At 39.9% G+C, this 13,966-nt stretch overlaps 2 protein-coding genes across 3 annotated transcripts in view; one reads left to right on the top strand and one right to left on the bottom strand.

Annotated features, from left to right (window-relative positions):
* The window catches only part of calcrl2 (calcitonin receptor-like 2), a 38,413-nt gene extending 33,609 nt beyond the window's left edge, over positions 1-4,804 (bottom strand). For both annotated transcript variants that reach the window (XM_034696692.1, XM_034696693.1), the window contains exon 1: positions 4,688-4,804. In XM_034696692.1, the coding sequence (XP_034552583.1) occupies positions 4,688-4,737 (50 nt within the window). In that variant the 5' untranslated portion in view covers positions 4,738-4,804. The remainder of the gene's footprint in view (positions 1-4,687) is intronic.
* A 4,665-nt stretch (positions 4,805-9,469) lies between these two features.
* Positions 9,470-13,966, top strand: part of itchb (itchy E3 ubiquitin protein ligase b) — a 37,436-nt gene continuing 32,939 nt past the window's right edge. The window contains exon 1 of the mRNA XM_034695923.1: positions 9,470-9,626. The gene's annotated coding sequence lies outside the window, so the exon portion shown is untranslated. The remainder of the gene's footprint in view (positions 9,627-13,966) is intronic.

Raw genomic sequence — 13,966 nt, 5'->3', positions numbered from 1 at the left:
GTAGCTTCCTAACGAGGGTGCATGCATTTCCGTTTATATGCATTTAAAACTGAACCAGTGTTCAATTTTTAGAATGAAGAATAGTGTATCTTTAAGTTATAAAGGGAACACACAAAATAACTTTGCTAACAGAGTAGGTAGCACAGTCATAGCCAAATACCAATCAACACATAAGATCCTGTTATGCAATGAGCACCAGGAGGTTCAGTTACAGGTCAAACTGGGTACTTGAACCTGCAGGCAGGGGGTTAATGGAATTAGAAGGGATACACTGTGCTCTCAAGGAACACAGGTTTGAATGCATTCTCACAGTTACACTGAAGAGCTGTACAGTACGTGTTTGAGTTAATTAGGAAATCCTTCATTTGATTTTGGGCTCTCCATCTGTCTCTCTGTAAATCGCTGAACATCCTCTGCCCTCTGTGGTAAAGTCCAGCACCTCTGGCCTTTAGTTCTGTCGAAAGCAGACTCTTGACACTGTCTGATCCGCTGAGGAAAACCAACGATACCAGGATTTACGGCAGCAGAGTCCCCCATGTATGAGTGATTAAGGACATGGTTATTTTCCCATAGCTGGACCTAAAATAGCTCCCCCGGCCGGCTTGGACCTTTGCCATGGATGTGGTGTCTTTTGATTTTTGCTTGTGTTTTCTTGTCTCTTGGGCAATAAAAGTATAACAGGCCGGGTTGGAAAGGAAATACAGACATTGCTCTCTGGACACGATGGTCAACTCCTGATATAAACACCCCCACATCCCTCAAACTCCTCTGTAAGAAAAAGCACGCTCTCCCAGCTGGCAGCCGAGTGCAGATGCCCGCCAGCTACAGAGAAAGAAAATAAGATCAGTACGACATTAACCATGCCAACTGTAGTGTTCTCCCCCACTCCTCAATCAGTGCGGGAGTCAGCACAACCTGACACAGCTCCGAGATATGGTCAGCTTGACACTGCGTTCATCACTATAGCATCTTCTTTGAATCTTACCCTGAATCATAAAACACAAAATACTAACACTCATTTCTACACTCTGAAAAATGGGATGTAATTAGCTATGTGTCAGAAGGATGGTTTCACTGTTTAAGCAGTCTAAAATCCCTTAAAAGTCCAGTGTATGATAGGGAAAAAAAATTAAAATCAAGAGTTGTTGTATCTTTTTGTATCTAAAGAGGCGGGTTATTTTCTCCCAAGAGGTTTAGCTTCATCCTGCCCAACTCTGCTGTGATTGCTCGGTTAATTCTTGTCTTAAAGTTTGCCTTCTGGCTTCCTGCCTTGAAGCCTTTTCACCTGATAGTACACATGATTGCTGTTTGCGTCATTTCTCAAAGACCTTGTTGACCTATTGGTTTGACTGGGACCTAACTAGGAATAGTGCCAAAACCTAACCTGTTTAGAAACAAATGTACTTGGGGTCAGGCACCAAGGCTACTTCATCAGACCTCTGTCAGCCCTCTGACCGTTTGGCTATCAGCGGACAATAATGTAGTCTCTGAGGGCAACAGTACATTTTTTGAGCTGCCAGTATGGTCAGGGATGATTCAATACGCATTACAGAATCTCCAGACTAAAGCCTGGTTTCCACTTCTTCACACATGTACAGAAGCCCACACGTGTAGCCTGATGTGCATCTCCTCAAAAATGTAACAGCGTTAAAACAATGCAGAAAACAAGCCCTGTGATTGGTTCGCTGGGTAGCATCGTATTTCCGGATGTTACATCTCCTCTCTTTTCTTCTTTGCAATAATTGCAGTATGATGGATTGCTGCTCAACATTCAACAACTCCAACTTCAACATGATATGCAGAGTAGCATGTGTTACCTGTGCACAGACAAGCAGAGAATGTAGCAGGGCTGGGAACTGGTTATATTACGACTATAGAAATCCCACTGCCGATTGCAGAGCGACGTGGACACCCCAACGCACAAGTATGTAGTGCTTACAGCAACATCAGCCATTACATCGTTATGGCGTGGAGTCAATGCAGAAGTATAAACCCTGCTTAAGACTTGCTCTTACTAAAGCCATTGCTTATAGTCCAAACAACTTGGATGTAAGACAAAAAAAGAATGGAGTTCAACAAAACATCTAACTGGATTGATAGCTCCACTTGAGACTGAGTCCGATTCCTTTTTGTGGTGATTGATAAAAAGCTAAATGGTCAATGGTAATGAGGATTGGATTACAGCTTTTATGTTCCACCTCTTTTGCTCTTTTGATTTTTTTCATGCATACAAACAATCCTTGCTAAATGCTAATGAGCATGACCACGTGGACTGCAGATGAAAACCAGGATGTTTACAAATGTGGGAAGCCTTTTAGCATGTTTTAGCATAAAGAGTGAGCTGGTATTGTTCATGCCATACCAGATTTAAGCATTTGAATGCAAGTACGGTTCACTCAGTCACATTCTTTAATTTACAATTGTGCAAAGTTAAAAAACATTGCCTGCAACTACATCGCCAATCCCCTGCATCTAGTGTGCAACCCAAACATGTGAGTTATCTCCCACTGAGCCTAAAATAACCACAAGTTTTTTCACAGGATGAGGGGGCATGTTGGCTTGTTTGTGTTATGAAAGGGGGGCTGATTGGAGAGCAAGGTGGGGGGTTAGGGACCAAAGTAGCAGCCAGAGAGACTATTAATACTCTGATATCTGTGTGGCAAGAGCACGCTGTTCTGGTCAAAGACACGCTGGATGGCCGGTGGGACAGGGGTGAAAGTTTCCCACGAGCAGATTCAGGTTAAAGGGTATGTTCTAAAGTCAGGAGCTAGTCTGAGATCAATGTCTTGGGTGTGAGGATTACAACTTGGCAACCCCAGGTGGAGAGAGCAAAGGGTGTTCCTGAAGACACTGCTGAAATGGAGCCAGTCACAGATAGAAACACACTAAGCAGACATGAAAATAGCCTCTGAGGGTGTAATCAAAGCTGCCTTGCAAATATTGCAGAGGCAGCTACACGGCTTAGGGCGGTATTAGAATAACATTAGGGAGGGTGTCTCCATTTCAGAGGGTGACAACTAAGGAATAACAATACATAAACAAATAAACAGCCCACTGGTTTCCTTTTCAGGCCGTATTAAATAACTTCTAGGAAGAAAGCACATACTGCAGGTCTGCAGGGCTTGCAGGTGGCTGCTACTGTGCATGTAAACGTGAATGAAAATCACCAAGGACAGATGCAAATTCACAGACTTAATAAAAAAAGCACTTAGCCAGTTGAGAACAGGTTCAGGGCAGCCTTGTGTTTCTCTACCCTCATGCATTTTTCATGATTACAGGCAATTTTTCGGCTCTTTATGTCGACAAAATATTAAATGGAAAAGATAAACATTTGCTGTATCTGAGTCTCTGCATCTAATACGCATAGTTTTGTGTATTTCAAGCAGCAACAGTGCGTAGCAGATGTGTTCTGTTTTTTTTGTTATTCTGAACTAAATCCACCTCAAACATGGAATTACTTACAACACAGTCTCAAGACCAAGGCTGTTATTCCTCTTGGACAAATTAAGCTGATTATCTCAAATCACTTCACCTCAGTTTCTTTCACTGTGTGTTGTTATGATTGCTTTTTGGGAGGGAATTGTTTGTACCTCGATGTTGCTGTAAAGGAAGGAAACCTCAGTGATTTCAAGGCTTCAGTGAAAGTTGATGGTGATATTACTCTTGATTTGAATAGGAGAGTGTGGGAAAGTTTGTTAAATATATTGATTTACATATTTTCTTTGTTTGCTTTTGATATTGTGGTTTTGAATATTTGTATGTTTCTACTGAAAGAAGACAAGTAAGTTTAAACTTCACCCTGCTATCTTTCAAACATGTACAGCTTGTGTTGTATTAAACATGAAAGCATATGTTTAGGGGTTTTTTTCTTTAATTGCTTTGATCATTTATATATCTACTTTTTTATTAACATGTTTGAATAAAAATACAATCAAAAATATGAACACATTATCACACAGCTAAAGTTCTGCTGCTTCACAGCTTGTTGAGTCTCAGATATCTGCTATTGTCAGTCACTCTCGCAGCTTCCCGTCAATGACTTATGATTTTGCACTGTCACGTATCGTTGACTTTTAACCCTGTGTTTACTCACGATAGTCCCACTTGTTGACCAAAGACTCATGGACCATCTGTTGTGTTTCATATTAGAGGAGATAACCACAGTGAAACTATATTCAACTCTATTCTAATTCTATTTCTATTGGTACTCAGAATTGCAACTGTAGAAGCAGGCAACCAGCCAGCTGAGGGTGTGACCTTCCCTTCAACCAGCATTCATCCTCAATGATACACTGTACACCAAGCTTCACACTATATAGACTTATGATATTTGTTTAGGACTTTTAGTGTCTGTCGCAGTAAATTCTCTCTCTAGGGTGATTTTAATAAGGCTCATTTTGATAAAAAATAAAGCGTTATCCTGTTTAATATCACAATGTGATGTCCCTAAAGTCTCTTAACTTTTCTGGTGATACAAAAGTAAGCAATTAAGAACTAAATTAAGTCTCATGTTTCTTGAGTGATGCATTCTCATGGTTTTCTTTCATCACCTGCATCTCATCCTGCATAGTCACATTAGACGCGTCCACGTCAAAGTGACGCCTGAACACCTCAATAAGTGACACCTGGACTTCACGAAGTAAAAGACAAACTGGCTTTAAAGCGACAAACAGATGTTTCTGTTTACCTTTTCTCGCAGTGAGCTGTCAGACAGTATTTTCCTCCAAACATCCCCATGCTGTCATGATCCGAGCAGAGAGAGGTCTCATGCTGCTCTTCTGTCAACACTGACCGACTGCGACCACCACAGCTGCAGCAGTCAGGTTACAAACTGGAGCAGTCATAACACTTCCGGTTGTAGCTTTCAAAATAAGATACATCAAATAACAAAAGAATAAGATAAAGCTGTGAAACTTCTTAGACTTCAGTTATAATTAATATCTTCAAAAAGTATAAGAGAAAGGCATTGGCCTATGAATACAAATGTCTTTCAATTCTACAATATCAATAACATTGAAATGTAAACGGTAACACTTTCAGAAGTATAAGTTGAAACAAGTCGACCAGCAGAAGATTCAGTTGTATTTTGCCATTTTAGCTTATTTCTTTAAATATAGTTGAACCCTTTTCTGGAAATTTGCATGTCCACTCACTCAGGGCTTCCTTACCAGCCTGTGGTATATTACATACTACTTTTGCAGCAACAATTTTGAAGCCTTTATTTTGACAGCAAGTGTTGACTTCTGGCATCATCCACCTCTGATTATCTGACTTTACAAAGACACAAAGCTCAGACTCTGAAAGTAAGTTAGTGCAGATAAAACATCACGATAAAAGGTTGAATAGAGATTTTCTTAATTTGTTTTATTAAACTCTAAAATCTTTTTAAGCACATTTTAAAGATGTTGACTGCATGAACCATTTTCAATAAAAAGCTCTACATTATATCTAATATGATATATAAATAAATATGAAGCTTCACGATTGGATCACGTGAGATGAAACAAAGTGAATATAAGGATTCTAATAACTGATTTACGTGTTGGTCTCTTATTTATACAGTCTATAGTTGGTCTCTGGCAGAAAGTTTTAGTAGAGTTGCTTTAAGGTACAACACTGCCATCTGCTGTCTGTACGCTATTTGTAGTGAAGTCCCCAACACTGAAATCAGCAATAGAAAAAAAAAAAAACAGGAGAAAATCAAAGGTGCCAAATAATAATGTAAGTATGAAGATGTCATGTGATTTAAAAAGTGTGATATTTATGGTGTAAAATGTGTTACTTTTTTTCTGCTGGGTTTGGAGAAAAGGTCATAATATCCATCGGTACTCATCGGTAAGTGGAGAAATTTGAGACTATTGCGAAATCTCTGCGTTTTCCAACGCTTTTGTATCAAATGTTATTATTCCCCTCGTTCCCGTTATGATGAACCAATCATAGCTTATCTCCAATCCTCTGTCCTGATTGGTTAAGGGGTGGCCCCTACTACGTCCTCCGATTGGTTATGAGTCCGGCACTATCATGACTGCATACGCCGATCTGTGTTGGGGGGCTAGGAGGAAATCTGGTTGGGAGGAATTGTGTTGAGATTCGAAGTCCCTCTCTCTGAACAGATGTTTACTCTGTGACTACCAACAGCAGCTTTAACTATGCACGCGCTATAATAACTGCAATGATAGCTCACACACCTTCAACAAGCGTCAATATGAAGACTGAATTAAAGTATTCAAGTGTCAGAAACTGACAGCAGACACATTAATGTTAGTTTTCTTGTTTAATGTTTGTTTATGTTTGGTATTGGCCAAAATGAGTTAGGAAATATTGGCATTTCAGATATTGGTAAAAATCTAATATCATGCATATTTAGTTTTGATGGAAGACGAAGTCCCTCAAACCTTTTCTCACAAATCTTTGCTTTTTTGTCATTTAAGATGAAAGCAGTGACAAACACAGTTGTTTTAATGTTCTCAGTTGTCTTGTTCGCTGTCTTTTTTTTTTAGGCTAATGTGCAAAAGGGCTTATATAGCAAAAACACAATCTCATCAAAACTGGCAAGCTGGAAAATAAAAAAAATAGATTACAAAAAAAAACCTTGGCCTAGTTTAAGTTTCATTATGTGTGCCATTATGAAAGGAGCACAGGTAAGGCTATAGTAGTAAAACTACACTGACAGCTAAACACCATCATTCATGGTAGGACCACATATTGTTTGATTGTTTTAAAGCTGTGTTTATATATAAATTCAATCTAAAACAATTAAATAAAAAAAGTTTTTTGCAGGATTCATTCTTTTTTTTGTTACTGATCAAAAATGCATAGACAAGCAATGACATGGATGCCTTTAAGCACACAAAAGCCATAGGAGCCTATCCAAGAGAGTAATGTAAACCGGATTGAAAACTGAAAAAATATTTATAACTATTTAAAAAGTAGCTGACAGAGGCCAGAGAGCTAGGGCTGCGTTTGGTTTATTATATTCTAAGAAAGTTGTACTCTCATTTTTATTTTCAGTGACTTTAAGGGCTTTAGTGTAAGATATAGACCAGGGGTTCCCAAACTTTTCAGCCCGCAACTCCCAAAATATAGACTTGCAACCCCCACTGTCCCTCAAAGAGATTAAATGTGGCTTCATTTAGCTGGTATGCAGAAAATTAGCCTACCTATATGAGCATGTGGCTGTGTTTCCTGTGCTGTTATGAATTAACCTACTGCTACTGCTGCTTTAGATAATTAACTGTTCACTAACTTAGGAGTCATCTTACAAAAAGAAAGGAAAAAAACTAGTTACATTTTCTATTTTCTAGGTTTTATTTCAGGTATAACTACTATTTTTTGTGGACATTATTTACAGTAATGGGTTATATGTACTATTTTTAGATAACTTAAAAAAACAAAAATTATTGAAGACATCTCACGACCCCCCAGTTGTGTCTCGCGAAACCCCAGGGGGTCCCTTTGGGAACCCCTGACTGATTAAATATATACACAATTTGGGTTTCAATTTCATGTACCTGGGTTGTGTAAATAAAAGGTCCAGGAATCAGAATCAGAATCAGAATCAGAATCAGCTTTATTCGCCAAGTATGCTTGAACACACAAGGAATTTGACTTTAGTAAACTGTGCTCTCTTTGTACAAGGCATAAGAATAGGAATAAGAATAAGAACTACAATAAAAAATAAAATGAAAATATAATAACAATAACATTAGCTATAAATACAAAGAAACAACAAATAGGCATGACTAATATGTACAGGCTACAAAAATATGATAAAGTGCAGTGGTGAGTTGCAGAGGTAGTTTTACATTATAAAAATAGAAGTTAAATAATACAAAAAATAGAAATATGGAATTCTGCTTGAGAATTGTTGCATTGTATATCTACATGTATATTTACAGAGAGTATTTATCTGACAGGTATGACACTGTTATGTTTTAGTGTTCATCAGAGTGACAGCCTGGGGGAAGAAACTGTTCTTATGGCGGGTTGTTTTGGCGCACAGTGATCTGTAGCGCCTGCCGGAGGGGAGGAGTTTGAAGAATTTGTGTCCAGGGTGTGAGGGGTCAGCGGTAATGCTCCCTGCCCGTTTCCTGGCCCGGGACCGGTACAAGTCCTGGATGGGGGGCAGGTCGACACCGATGATTTTTTCTGCAGTCCTTATAGTCCGTTGCAGTCTGTGTTTGTCTAGTTTGGTTGCAGAGCCAAACCAGACAGTGATGGAGGTACACAGAACAGACTGGATGATGGAGGTGTAGAACATGATCAGCAGCTCCTGGGGCAGGTTGAACTTCCTGAGCTGACGCAGGAAGTACATCCTCTGCTGGGCCTTTTTTCTGATTGTGTCTATGTGGGAGGTCCACCTCAGGTCCCGGGAAATAGTGGATCCCAGGAACCTGAAAGAGTCCACAGTAGACACAGTGCTGTTCAGGATGGTGAGGGGGGGGGGGGGGGGGGCTTCTCCTGAAGTCCACTGTCATCTCTACCGTCTTGAGCGGGTTCAGCTCCAGATGGTTCTGACTACACCAGAGAGCCAGATGTTCCACCTCCTGTCTGTAAGCAGACTCGTCTCCATCCTGGATGAGACCGATGACGGTGGTGTCGTCTGCAAACTTCAGGAGTTTCACCGAGGGGTCTCCTGAGGTGCAGTCATTGGTGTAGAGGGAGAAGAGCAGTGGGAGAGAACACATCCCTGTGGGGCGCCAGTGCTGATGGTCCGGGTGCTGGATTTGATGCTCCCCAGCCTCACCTGCTGTCTCCTGTCCGTCAGGAAGTTGGTGATCCACTGACAGATGGAGGCCGGCACTGTGAGCTGGGTGAGTTTCTGGTGCAGGATGTCTGGTATGATGGTGTTGAACCCAGAGAAGCGAGGACAATGATACATTCGTCCACTTTTTCAACTTTATTTTAGATGTACATAACAAACAATGGGTACATTCAGAAGGAGCATCATACATAAACAATCATTAAGGACATAGAAACAATACAGCTTCAGTTGGTAATTTAAGGTAAATGAGAAAATCATACATACATAGAAAATAAATAATAAAATAAGTTGAGGATTAATTTTAAAATTCAGTGAGGAATTCTTTTATACATTCGTATATTTCATGTGCTCTTGGTCCTTTCATTATTTTCAATGATTTTAGGTGTATTTAGAATTCATTTAGAAAAACATAAAATTTGGGGGGAGATTTCATAGTCCTATTTTCATGAATAAAGATATTTTGAGAGGCACAGGATTATGTTACAGCAGATTTCATCACTTTTATTTTTTAATATCAAACCGAAAGTTATGTCATTTATTGAAAAGGAAATTGGAATGGATTTAATTTCCACTTTTCGACATTAGCCTGGCTCTAACATGGATCCTAAATGCAGCAGCGTGTTTACTGGCCGTCTATTGGTCTATTCTGATCCCACTCTGAACCAATCACAGCGCAGGGGGCAGAAGCATGCGCCCCACCTTGTTTCGATCACGTGACGTGACGTAAGCATACGAAGATGGTGGAAGTTTCTTCTTCCTTGAAGTGAATCCTCGACTGAAACCCAAACATCCTGCTCACCCGGGGCTGGGAGCTCACTGCAGTGCGAGCAGTCTGGTTGTGAAAGCCTTCCGTCGGACTCGGGTACGTGATCGACGCAGTTTATCTGTTTTTAATCTGTTTGTTTTTCAAAGCCGTTGGACTTTGGGATTTCCAGCCAGCCATGATGATGACTCGAGCTAGGAGGCTAGCAGGGAGTTAGCTTGTGTGTGATGGCAGTAGGCTGTCAGAGGAGACCAGCTGCTGTTCAACATGGACTGAGAAACTCCTGCTAGCACAGACATTGGCAAATACACTCTGTAAACTGTGCTGTTTGTTAGATCAAGAGGACAGATCGTCCCTGACTGCGCGGCTACACTGAGCTAGCTCGCTATCCAGTTAGATTAATTATGTAATCTTTAAAACACCAACAGAGAGATCCTTTAGAGGGACAAAGATCATCAATGAGTGATCGCTGTCAATTATTTATAAGCTATCTGTAGATACTTGTTAGTGAGGAAAGTAGCGAGGAAAGTTAATAAATAAAGCACCTTTCATACATGAAGAAATTCAAAGTGATTTACGCAGTAAACACAGAACATTAGGAAAAGTCAGAGCATGAGAATTATGACAACAAGCAAAAATGATATTACAAACTGTATTAAATCCTTATACAAATGTGCAAAGATAATTTATGTGGTCCGATCGGAGCAATGTAACAGTATACTCAGGGTTTAAATCACCTTGCCCTTTAATCTCAACTCGTCTAACTAAAGTTGTTTCTTTGAAGAACTCACACTACATTGTTTTGAATTCAAACTTTGAAAAAATAGTAAATAAGATATTTAAATATGTGCCAAAAAACTAAACAAGGAAGACACGGAAAGCTAATACATGGGGGTGTTTTATAATCCTAGAAACAGAGATTAACAAACAATAACAAAATATTATCTTGTTTAAACTATTTTTGTTTTTGTACCATTTTCAATGTCTTACTTTAGTGTTCCAATTTAATTTGAATTGTTGTGCGTCTGCTTCTTTCAGTCTTTTTGAATTGGAAAGTTGTTTTTTTCCTTATGAAGTAAGCAGGGTTGGATATCCTGCTCCCACTTCCTATCAAAACACACACATCTTGTATTCAAATAAATAATCCCACCAGTCAATATGTTACAGAAATACTCTTAATCTTAACAACTGCATCATATTCAAGAGATTTGGTGTCCTTTTAGGTTTTAAAAATGTATGTTTGTATCGATATCAGCCAGATAAGTTTGATATTAGGCACCTCTAATAAATGTGTTTTCCTTTGCTGGCTACTTGTTCGATCAGAGTCCATCAAACTCACTTGATGTTAATCTCTGTTTGTTTGCTGTTGCGTTTAAAGTCATGTCATAAATATCATATATTAGTTTAAGTCAAGCACAGACATTTACAGAACTGTTTCTCAGTGAGAGAACTGCTGTGGAACATTTTGCTGACACAAGTTCAACAGGTAATCGTCTCTGTCATTGCTGCAGAGGACCACATTTCTTCCTCTTCAGCAGCTGTTCTGACCGCATACTTTGTCCCCATGCAGGCATGATTGTAAGTTATGTGGGAGACACAGATAAGCAAAGAAAGGAGAAGACAATGATTCATTTGTCACAGTTCTCAGTTGTATGCTTGGCAAAGTTGTCTGTGTTGGTTGGTGTGCTTGTCTGCCACTGTTGTCTGGTGATTGAATAGGAAGGCTGGCTGCTGGCCTCCTGTATGCTGTTTTGGGTGACCGTCTTCTTATGGGACACTTGCTGACTTGTCGTTTATCACGATATCTTCAACCTGCCCTCCTGATATCAACAATTACAGTCATGTTTATATTAGATGTAAACCTAATCATCTCACATGATTTTGAAGTAAGTCACAACATATAAGTTGTTGCTTTGTGGTTTGAACAAAAGTAAAAACATAAAGAGATGCACCATATGTATCCTGCTGGTACTTTTGGCCCTATAATTGCCTATCAGGAGTATATTGGCATTGGCTTGCATCTTCAACATAAGCACCTTAACTAGCCTTGATTTTCCCGCACCAAAGTTCAGTAAAAGATGCTTGAGTCAGTAAAAAATAAAGCTATTAGATAGTTTGTCCTTCAGAGCTTGCCAGCTCACGTCACTGCATGGGTCATGGCAATTTTTTACATTTTCAGAACAAAACATGGTTGCACTTTGCAAAACATGATCTGTGTGGGTTAAAGAGATATGAAAGCTAAATCATCCAACCCCTCCCTCTACATATCTTTCTTTCTTTCCCTTTTAAAATATGCTTACACTTCGGCAGCCTGTTGCACCAGCTGTATGTAAGTTCAAACGTAGCCTAGTTTGAACATAATTTTCATTTAGGATGGAGTTTACTCTCTACTAATGTTTTGGGCGTTGCACCAGCTGAGATAGTTCCAACGTCAGCCTAAGTTACAACCTAATTCTTACACTTTGCTCTTAGTAGGTGTAAAGTCCTGCGTAGAGTACCGGTTGCCATTGTGCGTCGTTTTGAAAGGTGGGATGAATTGGAGGATGAGGAGATACAGAGGGTTCTCCCAGCTAGATTACTTCGGCAACACGATATCCACGAGAGATTACATCCTTTGGAAAAATATGATGACCAAGATTTTAACTCCTGAGTATTAACATGTGCTGTAGTTGATCATTTTACCACCGATGTCACTGTTATTATACACACTGTAGATTAAGGATTTAGGCTTTAGTTATCATCTTACTATGACACTTTATCAAGATTGACATACCTCCTGTTGTTGTTCCGTGACAGTAACAGAAGTTTGTTTCAGCTGTTGGTCAGTTCAGAGACGATTAAGCATGAAAGATAACAACGGTACCACTGGATCAAAATTGGTGCTTTCCTCTGATTGGCTGCTGGAAGTGTAAACGTCATATCTGGGACAATGTTTTGGTTAGTTTGGATGTTACGGTCTACTAGTTAAGATGAACCTTACGTCTCAGCGGTGAAACCAAACAATGACACAACTTAAGGTACAAACTAACTAGTTTCAACGTATGGTTTAGGGTGGACTTTACACCCTAACTTAGGACATAACTTATGCACAGCTGGTGCAACAGGCTGCTGGTTATCATCTTTTTTGTGCTGCACAAAATATGCAATTCTTGGTTATTTTTTTTCAAACCTTTAGAAGGAGAATTCAGTTGAAAATAATCTGTGTTGCATCCATAAAACACCAATGAATGACTTGACTGAATGACTGAAATGTTTTTATATTTGCTTATTTAATGTGTAAACAGTTTGTCAAAATAAGCAGTCTTAAAGATCCATGCATGTAACGGGTGAAGGCTGGACAAGGTGTGAAGAGTTTTCTGATGTCTAAGTGGTTCATTTCAGGTGAGACGGTTCAAAGTTGACTGTTCAGCCGCACATCACCCTTGAGGAGAACACACTCAGCTCTGTGTCAGAGGAAATGGAGTAAATTGAGCTCAAATTGAATTTAAAATGCCTCACAGCCTCACAAACACAATTTCCAGGGCTGTGTTTGGATGACGTTTCTCTGCTTGTTGGAAAAAAAAAATCTTAGCTTGACATTCAGCGAGCACCCTCATCTACAAGACTTAGTCGGCCTGCTTGCGAGGCTGCAATGTCAGCAGTTGCAATTAATTATTGACAGAGACCAAAGCAGGAGCCGAAGGGAAGTTTACCCAGAAGCTTGTCTCTTTCTTCTGCTCTGCCGTGTGCATCGAGGACGAGACAGACTGAGGAACATGCATTATTCAGGGAGGCATGAAGGTAGCACACCAGATTCTGGGCAGGACGGCAAGACCTAATTCCTGAGCCTGCAAGACATGAACTTCTATTTGAAGGGTTCTTATCTGTTGGCATGCTGCTTTTCAAGCATTAGAGTATTACTCATTTTTGTTTACATCTTGTAAAGAGTAAATTATCCTCTCCAAACCGATCAGTGCCATCGTCATTACTTCTTAAACGTATGTGTCTGTTACAGCTGCAGACGATGAAGTATCACTTTCGATAGTTTCTAAAGAAGCCAACGATCTGAGTATCTTTGTGTCTTCATATCTGTGCAAAACAAGAGCAAGTATCAGAATCTGTGTCAACATATCGTTCACGGTCGTCTCGAACTGCTGTACAGAATGTGTACTACCATACTGCATGAAGTTGTTGACAGTTGTGTAAACAGTTTAGCGTCTTTATTTGCAGTCGGGCTTCTCTTTCAGACACAGAGTAGAAGAAGAGCAGCCTGTATCTAAAGTCAGTTTAATGGGGTCTAAATGGAGCATCTCATCTCCCCTGTGAGAGCAGGTCAGCGGGCAGGTCTTGGTGACCCTTGGTGTGCAGAGGCCTCATAAAGCATCCTCTTTCCTTCCTTTGAGAAGCTCTTATCTTTTCACTCCTCACACAGATGAATTAGACTCTCTGACTCTGGAGGA

The sequence above is a fragment of the Notolabrus celidotus genome, chromosome 11 (genome assembly GCF_009762535.1).
Source record: "Notolabrus celidotus isolate fNotCel1 chromosome 11, fNotCel1.pri, whole genome shotgun sequence".
Taxonomy (NCBI): Eukaryota; Metazoa; Chordata; class Actinopteri; order Labriformes; family Labridae; genus Notolabrus; species Notolabrus celidotus.
This window is presented reverse-complemented; position numbering and strand designations above follow the sequence as displayed.